This window comes from Monodon monoceros, unplaced genomic scaffold (genome assembly GCF_005190385.1).
Source record: "Monodon monoceros isolate NGI ecotype Baffin Bay Population unplaced genomic scaffold, NGI_Narwhal_1 Super_Scaffold_7, whole genome shotgun sequence".
NCBI lineage: Eukaryota > Metazoa > Chordata > Mammalia > Artiodactyla > Monodontidae > Monodon > Monodon monoceros.
The window spans coordinates 81,035,264-81,052,798 of record NW_021703784.1 but is presented as its reverse complement, the minus strand read 5'-3'; the positions used below and the strand labels follow the sequence as shown (position 1 = coordinate 81,052,798).

General features: G+C 34.0%; 1 protein-coding gene across 2 annotated transcripts in view; it reads right to left on the bottom strand.

The window, feature by feature from the left end:
* ELP4 (elongator acetyltransferase complex subunit 4) overlaps positions 1–17,535 on the bottom strand; it is a 243,698-nt gene that overhangs the window by 138,222 nt on the left and 87,941 nt on the right. For both annotated transcript variants that reach the window (XM_029207344.1, XM_029207346.1), the window contains exon 7: positions 13,038–13,226. In XM_029207344.1, the coding sequence (XP_029063177.1) occupies positions 13,038–13,226 (189 nt within the window). The remainder of the gene's footprint in view (positions 1–13,037; positions 13,227–17,535) is intronic.

The following is a 17,535-nucleotide window of genomic DNA, read 5'->3' as shown; positions in this document are numbered from 1 at the left end:
AGAAAGACAGCAAACACACAATATGAAGGGTAGAGCTCCATCTGAGTATGGCATGCACATCAGATTTGGGACTACAATAGCACAAAAGCACTATCAAGTTAATATTGAAAAGTTAAAGAAATATTTAAATTACTTTATGTTTGACCCTACTATGTGAAACGATGTGTGCGTCTATGGTGGGGAGGGAATCACCACAAGAAAAGCAAGTATTCTACTTAACAGCTCAAGTTATAATAACATTTTTTGAAAAATGATATTAGAAACACAAACATACCACAACTCATGACATTTTTTTTTGTCGTGTAATAAAAAAAACAAACTTGAATGAAGGGATAAATCTAGGGATATTTAATGAGGTATTTGATTTTCCCATGCTTATTAAGTTCTCCATTCAATTGAAATCAAGACTATGAAATAATAAAATTAGGGCTTCCCTGGTAGCGCAGTGGTTGGGAGTCCGCCTGCCGATGAGGGGGACACGGGTTCATGCCCCGGTCCGGGAAGATCCCACATGCCGCAGAGCGGCTGGGCCCGTGAGCCATGGCCGTTGAGCCTGCGTGTCCGGAGACTGTGCTCCGCAACGGGAGAGGCCACAGCAGTGAGAGGCCCACATACCGCAAAAAAACCCCAAAAAACTGTTATACAGTTTGTAACTTTTTACATGCCTTCCCTCGCCTTCCCAGAGTTGTCATGTACTTCTGTGCATTAGTCTCTTATTTTACTAAAAAAAAAATTGATAGTGGGGAGATAATTATATTCATAATTAATTTTGAGTTTAAGAAAGAATATAATTTTATCAAAATTATACTAATATATATTAATAATAATATTAACCTTAGTGAAGGTATTAGATTAAATCTTTCCAGATTTAATACTGAACTTTATTCAAAGTCACATACAATTTTAAAATATGGAGGAACTTCTGTAAATTAAAAAAATCCTAATGGCAACACTCTCTCGGTAGCATTGTATATTGATATTCATGGAGGGAAATCATAAAACATATTTCGGTTCCTTTTTCTAATGTTTAAAACATATCCACAAAGAAGCTAATGGTAAATATACCTACCTCAAGGGCAAAAGAAATTGCTGAGTATGTTGCCAAATACCAGGATTTTTACTAGGATTAAGCAATGGAGCCATATTTTTTGTTTTCCATCTAATCATACACTTGTTATTCTATATTTTGGTATGAAAATGTTGGTTTCTTAAAATTGAAGCATTTTTTAAAGAACACATGATGTTATTTTCAGATATATTATTTACATTTACCCTGGTCTCAAATACTACATGCTTTGCAGAACATTTGTTTACATCAGTTTTATTTTTTAGTAAGTTATTATATAAAACATTAAGAAAACCTACAATTCTGAAAACCCTTATAAATGGACTGAACAAAATGCTGTAATGAATAGGCTGAACAGAATAATAGCAAAATATTCAAAATTAATTTTAGGCATTTTTAATAAACTACACATCATCTAGTTTCATATTATAGAAATTATTCCCATGGAAATTTACTTGTATTTTAAAATCTTTTATGGGTAACTTCCTAAATCAGAAATTTGTTGCTCACTACTTTATACATGAAACCCTTAAAATGCAATTCGCAGATGTCCAAAAGCTCACACCCTGCCTGGAAAAACAACTGCTAATATCCAAATATCAAACAGAGCATCCAGCTGATGTTTGCGATGCAGTGGTAGGTTAAAGATACTAAAATTTAAAATCAGCTTAGAATAATCCCATATTGAGTATAAAATTATAGCCTGTCATCAGGAACAGGCTGACAGAGCCAGGTCCAGATGGGAGACTGGCTGCGAAAAAGGCTGAGGCAGGTGGGAATATGATGGGAACCTGACGGAAGACAGGACTACTCCCTCTGCTGGCAAGGTTCTCACCTGCTTGAATTTTTAACTAATGACTAGCTTTCCTTCAATTATTTAAGATATAACCAACAAATTATGTAAGGTGTTCCTTTTTTAGTTGGCTGTTCTGTGTTTGCACATTTTCAAACTCATGGTATCCTATTTTTTCACCAGATTAATTTCTCAGAGATATAAGGATCCAATGTTTCACCAGGAGGTCCAATTATTTACTTATAATTTAATTGCATCATAAGCATAAACAAATGTAGAATTGCTTTTATAAATATTAGGTCTTTAAAAATTAAAAATGCTTCTGATTTATGTTTGTTGATATATATCTCTTCTGGAAGAAAAAATTTCTTGGGCTACAGACTTCAGAATCTCTTTCTCAGGCTCTGCATAATGTCCCGTAATGAAATAATATAGAAATGAACCATATAAATCAACTATACAGGGAACAAGGAAACAGCATGTCACAGCAAAACAGCATAGATGTACAGCGCCAAACCCATCTGATAATCTAATGATCTGAGTTTACAGATATTATGTACTAATATATAAGAAATTAAGAACGAATGTTTACACAGAAATTTTGTTAAATTTTACAGAAAAATTATTCAATATTTGATTTTCAATGTAAGTTAATAGCTGCAGCAAAAACATTTAGTAAAAATCTGTTCTAAGATTTTGGCCTACAACCAGAAGCTCCCAGAACAGGAGGGATCAGCTTTTTCACCCACTGTTCTCATCTGAATCCTGGCTTAAAAGCTATTCCAGCTCCCAGCTTTCCAGAAGGCTCCATCCCAGGAATCCCTGCCTGCCATTTGGTTTGCTGATTTTAATCTCTCAGGACTTTCTTACAGTGGCTCTACTATGCTGAACTGGCACTTGCTTCTAGAAGTGAGTTATTATTAAACCTGTAGGTCAATTGTGGCACTAAAAACTCTTCGGAAGCTTTCAGCCACTGTGTACAATTTGCTAGTCTAATTAAATATTAATTCTAAGTGTTACATTTTGTGGCTAAGAGCTTTTATTTTCCATCATCAGCCTGGAAGAGAAAGAGGTTACAAGGCTAATTTAATCTCTCTCCCGTCCTCCCCAACATTAAAGATTAACTACATAGGGTGTGAAAACATTATTAGAGAAGCGGGAACTCTTTATATAGTAATAATGATGTAATTAATAGCAAAGGGCTAAAAAATAATGTTAGGATATAATATATGACCTGGTACTTAAACAGCTTTAAATTATAATTCGTTACAAGCATGTTTTGTCTCGATATTAAGAAATAAGTATCACCCTTCTTTGAAGACAGTAATCTTTCTTTAAGGGAAGGTATGCATCTAAGTATATAAATAGGAATAATTCAAAATTTGCATTTTCTTATAGGTGTTTTTCAGAAAGCTTGTAACACCCAAGATAAAAAGCTTAGTAATTCTATTTGTAAAATAAATACAAAATTAAGTTGTACTTCTTTTCTGTACACAAAAGTGATGTAGTAGAGGAGAGTCTATAATAAAAATGTTAAAGATCCTTCCCCTTTTTTTCTTCTATCATGTTCAAGGAGACGAAACACAGAGTCCCTCCCCGATTCTGCTCCCAGAACAGTTGTGTCCATGCCTGGACATTGGGCATTATAAAGACTATGCAGTCCAGCAGCCAAAGATTCCATATGCCCAAACAGATGACTCAATCTCCATACTGTGATGAGACATTTCACTATTTCTATCATTGATATATTTGAAAATTTTGGCTCTAAATAGTACTTTACCAACCATCACCACTACTAGGAACTATATAGTATGAATTGCCACATGAACCAAAACTTCATAATTTTAGGGAAAGCAAAAAAGTATTTAAAGTCAAAATTATTTTTAATTGTATGCCTTATCAAATATGATTTGGTTAGATTAATTATAATAAAAGGTTTCTAAATGACTCTTTTTACTTTTGAAGACACAAATGAATCTTACTGACAGTTTTAAATATGCTACCCTTATTTAATATGCATATTTACACTATGACAAAATGGCACATATACTGCTCCTAACGCTCTACGTAGACAGAAACTTATAAGAAATTTGGAGTTTATTTGTGTAAAAACTTTCAAACATCCTGGACCAAGAAAGTAAATTAGAAATATAAGTATAATGCATACAAGCTAAGATTTGATTTAAAAAATTAATCAAACACTAGATTGTGTAATATGAAACAGAAGAAAAAAACACTGGAACTATAAAAATTTATAAATCCAAGCATATGGGAGCAGAGTTGAAACACAGTTCTATTATTTGTTGTTGTAAAGAAAAACAGACTCTGTTTACACCCAACCAGACTTGTATGAAGTTACTAAATTTTCAAAGACTGGAATTTGACAAATATGGTAAATTAATATGGGTTTAATATGATTCATTTCATTAAAAATAATTATTTCTTTTTAAACTTTTAAAAATGTTAATTTTTTGCGATCTATATCAGAGTAGTTGAGAAGGTCTAGAAAAATTAAGGCAGATTCTTAGTTGAGAATATGAAATATTGATACCCAGAATATCCAACTTTATCCTTTAATAATTCATAGTCGTGATCAAGAGATTGAATCTGTAATTTTCAGCCTTAAATATTTGTAACAAACTGTATTTAAAAAGACCATTTCAAATAATAATTCTCCTTAATAAAGTACATTTTAAAAGACCATTTAAGATAGATTAAGTTATACGGCAGAAGGTGGTGTTATGTTTTCCTATAATGATGCTCATATCAACAATTAGAAAAAAAATATTTTCCAGAATTTTATAGTTGTAAACTCATAAGAGTCTGTTGTTCCCTTACCATACAATTATTCTTAGGTCTTGTTTTAAGAATAAAAGATTTCACACTGAGAGAAATTCACAAGGCCACTGGAGTCCACATTTCATAATCCTATATTAGTGGTTAGTTCTATAGCTGTCCATTGCTTGCCTTAGAGTTTAGCTGCTAAAATACTCAGCATGAACACAAGTTTATGGATGTGAAAAGGTCTGTTCTGAATTTCTGCACACTGAAACATACTGCATCATTTACTTCAGTGGGTTCAAAGTTTTCATATATTAATATTATAGAGGATTGATTTGAAAATATATCAATTAAAATAACACACTAAAACTTCTTTCAGTTTTCAAGAGACATGTAACAAGGGCCTGTCTTCCTGCTTTTCTTCAGAAAATGATTTTTCCTTGGTATAAGCTAACTAATGCTGGTGATAGTTTTCTTCAGTGAGGTAGCTGGAGGCGGGGGAAGGGTGGGTAGGGAAATTCCACAGATAAAATTGTTGGAAAATAGTGGTTTATGATAAAAACTGAATAGGGTTATTACTGACGAAGTGCCAGTGATGACCAATAAAAATGTTATAGGCCAGTTACAAATCTAAAATCTATTCTGAATAAAAGAAAGTTTAAATAGTTTACCAATTAATGTTCTAAAAGCAAATACATTAAATGCTAGCAATACAAAGAATTATTGTAGAATGAGAAAAAGTTATTTCATATTTTATCATCAAAAATGTCAAGGAAGTTTTCACTCCTGCATTATTATAGTTAAGGAGAAATTTATTGGGTTGTTTATATTTAAAAATTCCTTAAAAGTGTAGATTATGACAGCTTGAATAGATTAGCAATAATAAAAAGTAAATTTTCTTTTTGAAAGGAAAGCTGTGAGAAAGGTATAGAAAAATAACCTTTCCTATTTTAATTACAACTCTAAGTGCGTTAATATTTATTTCCTGACAGTTTCAGGTAAAAGTGTTTTCAATCAATAAAAAATACAAATCGAGAACAACCTGTCACATATTGTGTAAATAAAATGCATAAGCTAGGGGAAACTTATTTTCCTTTCGCCTCGCCAATATAATCATAATAAGGCATGAAACTAAGTTTCTATTTCCAAAAAGAAGAAATGTTATTGGTCACCATTTTTCTTAAGCAGAGCTGTCACTGATAATTGCAAATAAAATTAGTTTAAAAGGCACAAAATATTTGTATAATTTGCAAGTGGATGATAAATTTCGCTAATAGTAAGCCAGTTCTCATTTATAAGACCAAAAAACATTAGAGTTTCATATATTGCTAGATATGGAAATCAAACAGTAACCAATTGTAACAGCTTCAAAGTTATCACTGTGTAAAAAAAGCTCGTTAAAAAGTTTCGAAGGGTGTACAGACATTTGTGTTTCTAACAGTAAACAGGAAAAAAAGCAGCAGAATGTTCAATGTAGCTGAAATATAACAATCTTTAATATGGAAATTTATACTTAAGATTTTAAAAGTTGAAATAATATTCTCATACTTAAGATAATAGGAAGGAAGAGTTTCAAGGTAGGGTTTTAGTATTTTTCTTAGATGTAACTTTTCCTCTTTCTTTTTCAATCCACTATAATCTTCACTCGACAACAGTTTTGAACAGTTGAGTTGTGAGAATGTGAGCAGCTGCTGTTATTATAACTAAAGGTCTGTCTACTGCTTGAGTCTGAGAGACCACATGTTCGGCTGTCCTCTCATCTTGCCATCCTCACCAATTAACTATTAACATGGAGGGCTGTACACATGCTCTTGGGGGCTCTTTAACAGGCTTCTTGGCGAGTGGAACAACTACACAGCAGGGATCTGGGAACTGAGTAATGCCGGAATATAGGGGAGCCGTCCATAGTTCTGCTCCTTCTAATGACACTTTGCTCCACAGTTCAGCATGTAACAAAGTCTGCATTTAACTTGGCCATTTTCACACACATTTTTAATACAGTGTCTTTGGGCAGATACTAAAACTATATTCTAGCAAGAGAGCAGATGAGTAATAATACTACTTCACAGGGAAAACTGTTTAGGGCTATATATGCATACATATTTTAAGACATTCATAATATACTTGATGAATAATTTTAGTGTTTTCAGCAAACAGATATTTAGAATTTATTTTATTCATTTGTTTTAATGTATGCTTGTTATTTCCTGTGCTGTGATGAAAATAATCTCTAACCCAAAGGAAATAAACTATTTCAAGTTCAAAGTTATGAGGCTGAGCAGAAAATAGTTCAAATGCAAATTTAAAAATAATTCTTTTCCACTCTACTTGCAAAAGTATCATTACAACAATAAGTTAAAGTCAGTTTCGAATCTATGTCATTATTTTCCCTATTTTAACGTTTCCCCCTCTTTGCAATTTCCTTAACTATGTGTTCCTTCTCTACAATGAAATTAAACATGGGAAGCATGCCAAAAGTACAATAAAGGGTAACTAATCATTACTGTACAGGTCTGACAGAATGCTAATAACTAAAGTAAGAACACTGATTGGCTATTTTTTTTTGAACTTCATGTAATCTTTATTTATTTATTTTTAACATCTTTACTGGAGTATAATTGCCTTACAATGGTGTGTTAGTTTCTGCTGTATAACAAAGTGAATCAGCTATACATAAACATATATCCCCATATCTCCTCCCTCTTGTGTCTCCCTCCCACCCTCCCTATCCCACCCCTCTAGGTGGACACAAAGCACCAAGCTGACTTCCCTGTGCTATGTGGTCGCTTCCCACTAGCTATCTATTTTACATTGGGTAGTGTATATATGTCCATGCCACTCTCTCACTTCGTCCCAGCTTACACTTCCCCCTCCCCATGTCCTCAAGTCCATTCCCTACGACTGTGTCTTTATTCCTGTCCTGCTCCTAGGTTCTTCAGAATCTTTGTTTTTTTTAGATTCCATATATATGTGTTAGTATACGGTCTTTGTTTTTCTCTTTCTGACTTACTTCACTCTGTATGACAGTCTCTAGGTCCATCCACCTCACTACAAATAACTCAATTTTGTTCCTTTTTATGGCTGAGTAACATTCCATTGTATATATGTGCCACATCTTCTTTATTCATTCATCTGTCGATGGACACTTAGGTTGCTTCCATGTCCTGGCCATTGTAAATAGAGCTGCAATGAACGCTGTGGTACATGACTCTTTTTGAGTTATGGTTTTCTCAGGGTATATGCCCAGTAGTGGGATTGCTAGGTCGTATGGTAGTTCTATTTGTAGTTTTTTAAGGAACCTCCATACTGTTCTCCACAGTGGCTGTATCAATTTACATTTCCACCAACAGTGCAAGAGGGTTCCCTTTTCTCCACACCCTCTACAGCATTTATTGTTTCTAGATTTTTTGATGATGGCCATTCTGACCAGTGTGAGGTGATACCTCATTGTAGTTTTGATTTGCATTTCTCTAATGATTAGTGATGTTGAGCATCCTTTCATGTGTTTGTTGGCAATCTGTATATCTTCTTTGGAGAAATGTCTATTTAGGTTTTCTGCCCATTTTTGGATCGGGTTGTTTTTTTGATATTGAGCTGCATGAGCTGCCTGTATATTTTGGAGATTAATCCTTTGTCAGTTGCTTCGTTTGCAAATATTTTTTCCCATTCTGAGGGTTGTGATTGGCTGTTTTTCCCAATCTAAGAGAAATAGATATTTTATATACTTTTAATGTAGTGTTACTTTATATAATATATTCAAATAAAGGTGTCACACTTCTATTAGCTATAGATGTTTAATTATATGACAAAATTTCCAAGGATATCAAACTGCATTTTTATTTCCTGTCAGAATCTACTTTACTCTCAAATACCAAGCTCAAGCATCCAAAATACGTACATATATTGATTGTCTGCTCCATCCATTCTATCTTTCATACGTCTGAAGAAACTCCAGGAGGATGAGACCTTGTTTGTCTTGTTCACTACTTTATCCCCATGGATGCCTAGAATAGTACTTGCAATCAATATCTGTTGATTGAATACATTATTCAATCACCATTTAAACCTTGACTTAGAGTCTGCAGGGAAGGCACTGGTCATAGTCGAGAGGAAGTTGATGTATGATGTTAAAAAGAGTCATGTTACAACAGGTGATGTTACTAAGACTTCAATGGCCATCTGACTTCAGCCAAGGTTCCTAACCTGTCTAAGCTGTGAGAAGATCCTGTCCAACCTGTGAGAAGATCCTGTCCATGTTGTTCATAAAAAGAGGCAGAAAGCTGAAGATTTCTATTACTTCGACGGACTTGTGTACCTTAGTTTTTGTAGCCTGATCTCTGTTCAAATTCTCAGTTTTGGAGGTGTGTTTAAGTAACAATAGTGAAGGTGACAATTGTTGACATATAATGAGTGCCTACCATGTGCCAGCACTGGGTGAGCACATGTTATTGCTAATCCTCTGAATTTCTACAAATGAAGAAGCTGAGGCGGAAAAAGTTAGGACTTGACTAAGACCAAATAACTAATTGGGTCTATCTCCCTCCAAAGCCCAGGCTCTTTCTATCATTGAATGCTACTTTGTACACAGTCTGCTTCTTGATTTTGACCCTATTTTAGTACTTCCATTGAATAAGCAGCAGAGCATGGTGGTTAAGAGTATGGTACTTGGAAGGGAAACACTTAGATCTAAATCCTGCCACTCAAGTAGCTGTGTGATCTTGGGAAAGTCACTTAAATTTTCTGTCCCTTTTTCCTTATCTATAAAATGGAAATAATGATAGCGCCAACAATATAGGATTATTATAAGGATTAAATGAGTTAATATTTGAAAAGATCTTAGGACTGCAACTGGCCTGTAGAAATCACTGTGTAAGTTTTTATTAAACAAACTCACAGTTCCTTGGTTCTGTGTATGCATATGTTTTTGGTTAGCTTTGTAAGCATACTGCTTCCACTTCTTACTCTCTTTTCTTAGCCTAAACATTGTGATTTTCCTTGCCAGTCTTTAAGAGTTATTTAGAGTTTTATCCACTATTTATATCATGACTGGTTTAAGCAAACTGTTAAGTTTTACATTTTCTCCTAAGTATTTTCATAAAAACCCAAATATATGGTCAGATGTCAAGTTCAAAGAGCAAGGGAATAATTTATTTGTTTTTTCTTATAGCCACTGATATTAGGACCAGAAGACTACTATACGATAGCTAGGCAAAATTGTCTAGGGAAGAGACTGTGGTATAAGGTCACCAAAGTCTGACCTTATGTTTTCCTATTTCCATTTCAAAATAGTCTCTTTACTGGTATTTTAAAAAGCAGAATTTAAATTATATCATTTTCAGTTTTACAAGAATTCAAATATATCTATAAAATACCAAAATTCAAATACTGCTTAATGTTCAGTGGTGTACATAGGATGATTTGAAGTCTTCTGATAGTATTACTGCTCTTCCCTTACACAGAGGCTAGAGGAATCACTGTCACAAACATTCACAATAGGTTTGGAATCTCTTCTCTAAATAATAATGATGATCGCACCTTTGCAATAAATTTTAAAATTACATATATACATATATTTATTTCATAATTATTTTGGTTCTTAAATTTAGGTCTTTGATTCATTCTGAATTTTTGTATATGGTGTGAGGTAAGGGTCCAAACTTCATTCTTTTGCATGTAGCTATCTAGTTGTCCCATGCCATTTGTTGAAAGGTTATTCTTTTCTTATTGAATGGTCTTGGCACCCTTGTTGACCACAGATGTATGGGTTTATTTCTAGACTGCCAATTCTATTCCATTGTTTTATATGTCTATTCTTATTCGAGTACTCAAGTACTCCCTGGAGACCTCCAAATTTCAATTACATCTGCTATATTTCTGTTAATGTAATTAAATGTAAAGTTCTCACAGACCTTTGGAGTGTCACCAAGCATAGTCCTTGTTTCTCTGATTTGCTTGAATATGTCATTTAAGTTCAGACCTCAGTTGTGAAACAGGGATAATGCTTAACGTATCCAAGGACAGGAGCTTAATTCAGATGAACCCTTCAAGTCCTTTCTATTTAGCTCTAAGGTTAAAGATTTGAGATTTACTAGCTTTGAAAGAATGAGTTCCAGAATACAAATCTGTTAGATATTGTAGTAGAACTTTCCCATAATATGGTTCTAGAATCTGATTTTCTGGGTTCAAATTATGGTTTCTCAAGTATTTAACCTTGATCTAATTTCTGAATTTCTCTATACCTCAGTTTCCTTATATGTAAAATGGAGATAACAGCATTTACATAAAAATTCTGTAAGAATTGTTAGGTCCTGACTTAGTGTTTTTTATTTGCTAGTTGCTCTCATTATTGTTATAATTGCTACTTCTTAGAGAAGTAAAACAAAGCTCAAAACTTCTCTGCTATAATCATTCCAAATCAAAGTGTTTTAGTATGTACATTAGAAAAAATGACTTCAGTGATTTAGTACTTTGACTTTCACATTCCATTCATTGCAGCAGGTATTTCAGTTATATTATTTCTAGTATCATGTTATAGTGTATGTATATATATATACATACATACTGTGGAAACAGTCCCAAAATTGCCCCTTGAACACTCTTAGGAAAAGAACTTGTTTGAACCAATGAGAAAATCTTACAAAGACCCCTCTTTCTCTGGGGAGGCTGGCCTCTTTTTATGAGAGTGTAACTTCGGGAGAAATATATATAGAAACCAGGAGGGAAGATGGGGACTAGTCCCATTCAGATCAGCTTTTTTTTCAATTTTTTTTTTACTGTGGTAAAGTACATATAGTGTAAAGTTTACCATTTTAACCATTTAAAAAAATAATAAATTTATTTATTTATTTATTTATGTTTGGCTGCATTGGGTCTTCATTGCTGCACATGAGCTTTCTCTAGTTGTGGCGAGCGGGGGCTACTCTTCATTGTGGTGGCTTCTCCTGTTGCAGAGCATGGGCTCTGGGCCCGCGGGCCTCAGTAGTTGTGGCACGCAGGCTCAGCAGTTATGGCACGCGGGCTGTAGAGTGCAGGCTCAGTAGTTGTGGTGCATGGGCTTAGTTGCTCTGCGGCATGTGGGATCTTCCTGGCCCAGGGCTCAAACCCATGTCCCCTGCATTGGCAGGTGGATTCTTAATCACTGTGCCACCACGGAAGCCCTTAACCATTTTTAAGTGTACAGTTCAGTGGTGTTAAACACATTCATAGGGCTTCCCTGGTGGCACAGTGGTTGAGAGTCCGCCTGCCGATGCAGGGGACACGGGTTCGTGCCCTGGTCCGGGAAGATCCCATATGCCGCGGAGCGGCTAGGCCCGTGAGCCATGGCCGCTGAGCCTGCGCGTCTGGAGCCTGTGCTCCGCAATGGGAGAGGCCACAACAGTGAGAGGCCCGTGTACCGCAAAAAACAAACAAAAAAACCCACACATTCATAATGTTGTGCTACCATCACCACCAGCCATCTCCAGAGCTCTTTGTACCTTGTAAAACTGAAACTCCATACCCATTAAAATAATAACTCTCATTCTCTCCCACCCCCAGCACCTGGCAACTACCATTCTATTTTCTGTCTCCGACTACTCCAAGTATGTCATATAACTGGATTCACAGTATTTGTCTTTCAGTGATTGACTTATTTCACTGAGCCTAATGTTCTCAAGATTTATCCCTGTTGTAGCACATGTGAAAACTTCCTTCCTTTTTTTTTTTTTTTTTTTTTTGCGGTATGCGGGCCTCTCACTGTTGTGGCCTCTCCTGTTGCGGAGCACAGGCTCTGGACGCGCAGGCTCAGCGGCCATGGCTCACGGGCCCAGCCGCCCCATGGCATGTGGGATCTTCCCAGACCGGGGCACGAACCTGTGTCCCTTGCATCGGCAGGCGGGCTCTCAACCACTGCGCCACTAGGGAAGCCCCTTCCTTCCTTTTTAAGGCTGAATAATATCCTGTTGTGTGGATATGCCACACTTTGCTTATCTATTCATCTGTCAGTGGACAGTCAGGTTGCTTCTACATGTTAGCTGTTGTGAATAATGCTCCTATACGTGGGTGTAAAAATATCTCTTCAAGATCTATATTCAGATCAGCTTTATGATCAACGACAAGATATGACAGCAAAATCAACCTCATGTCACAATGATACTAGCAAGTTCACAATAAATCAAAGAAAAAAAGAAAAAAATTAGTGAAGATGAAATTACCACATACTCACTGTATATTAAAACCACAAGTACTAGAGAACTGAATAATCTAAAAGACATCTTGCTGCTCCGGCATTTCAAGCATCTGAAGTCTCTTTTATCCAAATTGCACATGAAAATAATTTACCGGATTCATAAAGCACTTATAAACTGCTCTTCACTATAAACCACGAGTTAGGAGAAAGTAGTTTTGGAAAGTTCTTACCTGGATAAGGTGTGTTGGCACTGTGATGATACAGGCTGAAAGAGAGCTTCGCAGAAGACCACGGAGCATATAGAGGAACTTTGTAAGACTGTGATTGCTGTCACAGTTTTCTGTCCAGCAAATGTCATCTCCCCACAAAGGTGAACCAAGATTCTGGATTCCTATTCTTAAAATATTCTTCTGTTTTTTCTAAGGGAAAGTGAGAGGGAGGTAAACACATTAAGTTTTATTAAACAATAGGATACCTACCTCTTTTACTTTCATCTGCCGGTTCTTATTTTTATTCGAAACAGATCAGGGAGATAATGTCAAGAGACGTAGTAAAAAGTTTTATGTATTATCAATAATAAGGCAATATAAAGGAAACCTTTTATATTACAAGACTATAAAAAAATAGCAGAACTGTTGTTTTGTTTTTTCTTTTGGAAAATTTGAAGAGTATCACAAGCCTCAAGCTTTTGTTTCTAAATCTTAACGGTGACTAAGAATTATGTTTGAGGCAATTAAAGTAATACATAACAAATCACAGGTAATAATAAAGAGAATCTAAACTAGAATGCTTACAAACCATTCTTACAAAACTCTGTAAGTCTTTCAATAAACTACAGAGTGCTCACTATTTCTCAGATAAATTCTATCATGTCCACCGCCTACTATTTTGTTTGAAAGAAGTTTAAAAATGTGTTTTTGGGGGTTTAGCATTTTACACTTGCCTCTATTTTTTCTTCTTGAAGCTATTTTTTATGATAATAATTTGACACTTTTAATAAAACTTAACAGGTGAATGTTTGGAACTTGATCCCATTGACATTAAGGTCATAATAATAGTGAATCATATTTCTTGGGAAAAGAGTATTGAAAAACCATTAAATAAAACCTAAAATGATTGTCAATAAATGTTTGCCAGCAGATGTGTTTATAATAAATTCTACTGTTTGGGTTATTCTAACTGAACAAATGTTTTGCAAATGCTTTCCTTAGCAATTCAGCAAAATTTCCAGGCAAAGGAAGGAGCTCTTAGCAAAACCTGGCACATGGAAATAACTGGAAAATCATTATTACAATTCTAACGGGGAAAATAAGACTATTCTCCCAAAGCAAAGATTTGGAACATGCCACTTTAGATGTGATTTCTGATGAAACAAGATCCTAAAATATATATATCACTTGCTGTTGCTACAAAATACCACTAATAAAATTTATTAGCCAACTAGTTGTTGCCCAATACTATATATATATATATATATATATATATATATATACACACACACACACACAATATATATATATATCTCCCTGATTAGACACACAAGTGATTTTTTGTATTCCTTTTCAAGGAGAATTTATTGACAAAAGAAAGTAGGGAAAATGAATAAAACGTTTAAATGTTAGAAGAGGAAAGACTACAGGGACAATAGTAAGATGGGTAAGATACAGACTTAAAGTCTGCATTGTGCAACTAAGTAGATGTATGATTTTGGATAAAACAAGTAATTACTTAGGCCTTAGTTTTCTCATTTCTAAAATTAAAAGGATAGAATAGAACATTGCTGTATGAGACCATATAATTCTTCAAATATATAAAGTGACAAAGGCCTGGATAAAACTGCGAGAATGAGATTTTAAAAAGAGGAATTTAGTCTAAGCACACTTGAGAAAAACTTTCTGACTTCTAGGGCCTAAAGCACAAAGACAATCATATCAAGGTAGTTGGTCCAATTTTCTTTTCTGGTTGCCTTTAGGTTATGATGACAAGCATCTAAGATACCATATGTGGTGATCCTCAACAGTCCATAAAAATTATTTTCTTTTTATTTCTGCATTACTTGAATAAAATGAAGTAATATGATGTACCATGGTATATGTTAGAAGTATAAATAAATTTCCAATGAGTTCCTATATCTGTGAAATATGATAGGTTATTCATTTTTGTGTATTACTTAGAAACTCAGAATTTAAACAAAATGGCAAGATTAAGGTTCATTTTTCTCATCCTTAAACTTGTTATCTTATGAACTGTAGCTTAAGTTAGATTCCTAACAGAAAGAGCAACTTGGAAAAAAAAGAGAGAAAATTCCCCCCCGCCCCAAATCTAGATATTAGAATGAAATCTGATGGTAAAAGGAGAGCAGCCTCATATTGTTTACCTTGTCAACACTTCAGAAACTAAAGGTCAGCTGTATTTTATCCCACAGTCACCATTACCTACTACTGCTGTATCAAAAAGTTTACACAAGTTCATAACAAAAATGCTGTCAGGTGCAGAATCAGGAGAACCACAGTTTAGTGACTTTGACAGTTACACTGATATACACATATAGAAAGAATGAAAATATTAAAAGCCAGAGAATGAATGAGTGATAAGATATTTAAGTGAAGTATGTACACAGTACATTAGAACATAACTGAGCATAATACTTCAACCCAGGGAATACATTTATATTTTTAAAAATATGACAGTATTGTAAAAACAAAGGCTGAGTTACAAATTTCCTGTGTTGTTTGGGACGTATAATTCCTTGCTACACCATATAATAATGGGGCATACTGTAAGGCATAATAAAATTAAAAAAATAAATGTTTGCTGACAGCTGAACAATAAATATATTCCTATGAGAAGATCTAAAATATTTAATCTGGTACTCTAAGTAAAATCAATGTTCAAATTTCATTTATTGTATTATTTCTTAGATATCTGAAAATCAAAAATTAAAATAAAATTATGACAGCGATTTGTAAATGTTTCCACTCCAAGTATCTTTAGGGATGAGCTACAATACTTTACTTGCTACTGTTATTAATTATATGGTAGTATATAATACTCTGTTCCTTAGAGTCTATTTCTATTTGTTGCCTCCAACTAGTTTATTTCAAAATGTAGTGATAGAGAAAGTAAGATGAAAATATCCTTTTAAAAAGTAGGATTTATTTCAGTGTCAGAATATTATTTTGACTCGGGAATAATATTTTTTTAAGTAGTGCCTGATAGATGCATTTCTGTGGCTTCTGGAAGTAATCTAAAGTTTCTGAGGCAGATTTATAGACTAGGTAATTTAGCAAATGATGCAATCCATAATTTAAAAATATGGGAATTCATTAACTATATTTTAGTTCTAATAAAATTGGAAATATATATTTATAATAACTTACTGGTATATTTAATTTAATTAAAAATTTGTTTTTAGCATTCCTGGTACTCACCATAAAAACGTCTGTCTCAACCCTGTTTAATCTTTATGAAGGTCAAAAGTTATAGAACCTCTGGTTCAGAGACCCAAACCAGTTTGTTGTCTATCAATGTTCATGAAATAAAATATTGTTTACTGAAAACAGTGTTGATTCATAGTCAAATAAACAAGAAAACAAACCTTTCATTCTATTCCAATAATAGCTTTTTAAGGGTTCTTCGGATGTGTGTGTGTGTATACATATCCATATATGTAAGTATAAGGGTATCTCTTTGTTACTGCCTTTGCTTTTTTGCTTTCTATAAAATTTCTTGCTCTTAGAAGATGTGTCATCATTCTACAAGAGCAGCAGCTCTGCACACTGTACCACAGGAACTGTTATGACATGCCTGTTTCCATAGTTACCAGAGCAAGTGGGAAGAGGTGTCTGTCAGGGACCAATTACCTCTCCAGACGGGCACTGCCACCAAAGAGAAGACATGGTGCCCATAAATCTTAGCTAGGACCAAAAACGGAACAACAATGAGCAAAATAAAACTGTACTAAATACCAAGGGCCATCACAAAAGCTGTAACATACATGAAAAACCATCTATAAATGAATGTCTGTGCTTTGCCATACACACATAAGTATTTTCAACCTGCTATTAAACTGATGATTGAAAGAAATTTTAAAAGTATTTATTTTGCTATGGACAAAGTGTTAAATATAGCAATAAAGCTTATAAGAATATTTAAAAATCTATGATATAAATTAAGAGCAAATGTAGTTGATAATGCTGAAAATAAGACTTTTGGCTTTTTTGTCTTCTTCAGTAAAAATAATGGTGCTCTGGAAATAATTCTGCTAAAATAATATAAATGAAATGCAAAACTTTTAGCAGCAATAGCAATTAAAATCACTGAGGAAGAATTGTGAAAGGCATGATATCTAGAAATAAAATTTCCCTCATTTTGTTTAAGTTAAACTAACCGGAACATTTTTAATAGTAGGAATCCAGAGAAAGTATTTAAAAATAGAGCTACAGAGAAATAGTTAACTTATAAAATGTTTTAATGTAGCAAATAAAAATGCATCTTTTATTCAATGAGACAACTCAAAGCATAATATAATAAATAAAATCTTGAAATAATTAATTCTTACACATTAAGGCCTAAATGACAGAAATATAAAAAATTTCAATAGAAGAGTACAAGTCTTGCAGATTTAACAGTAATTTTCAAACTGTGGTATTTATTAACTCCAGGTACTACAAATACATATTTAAAAATAATGTTGACAATGTATGTGAACATCTTATGGGCATCCAC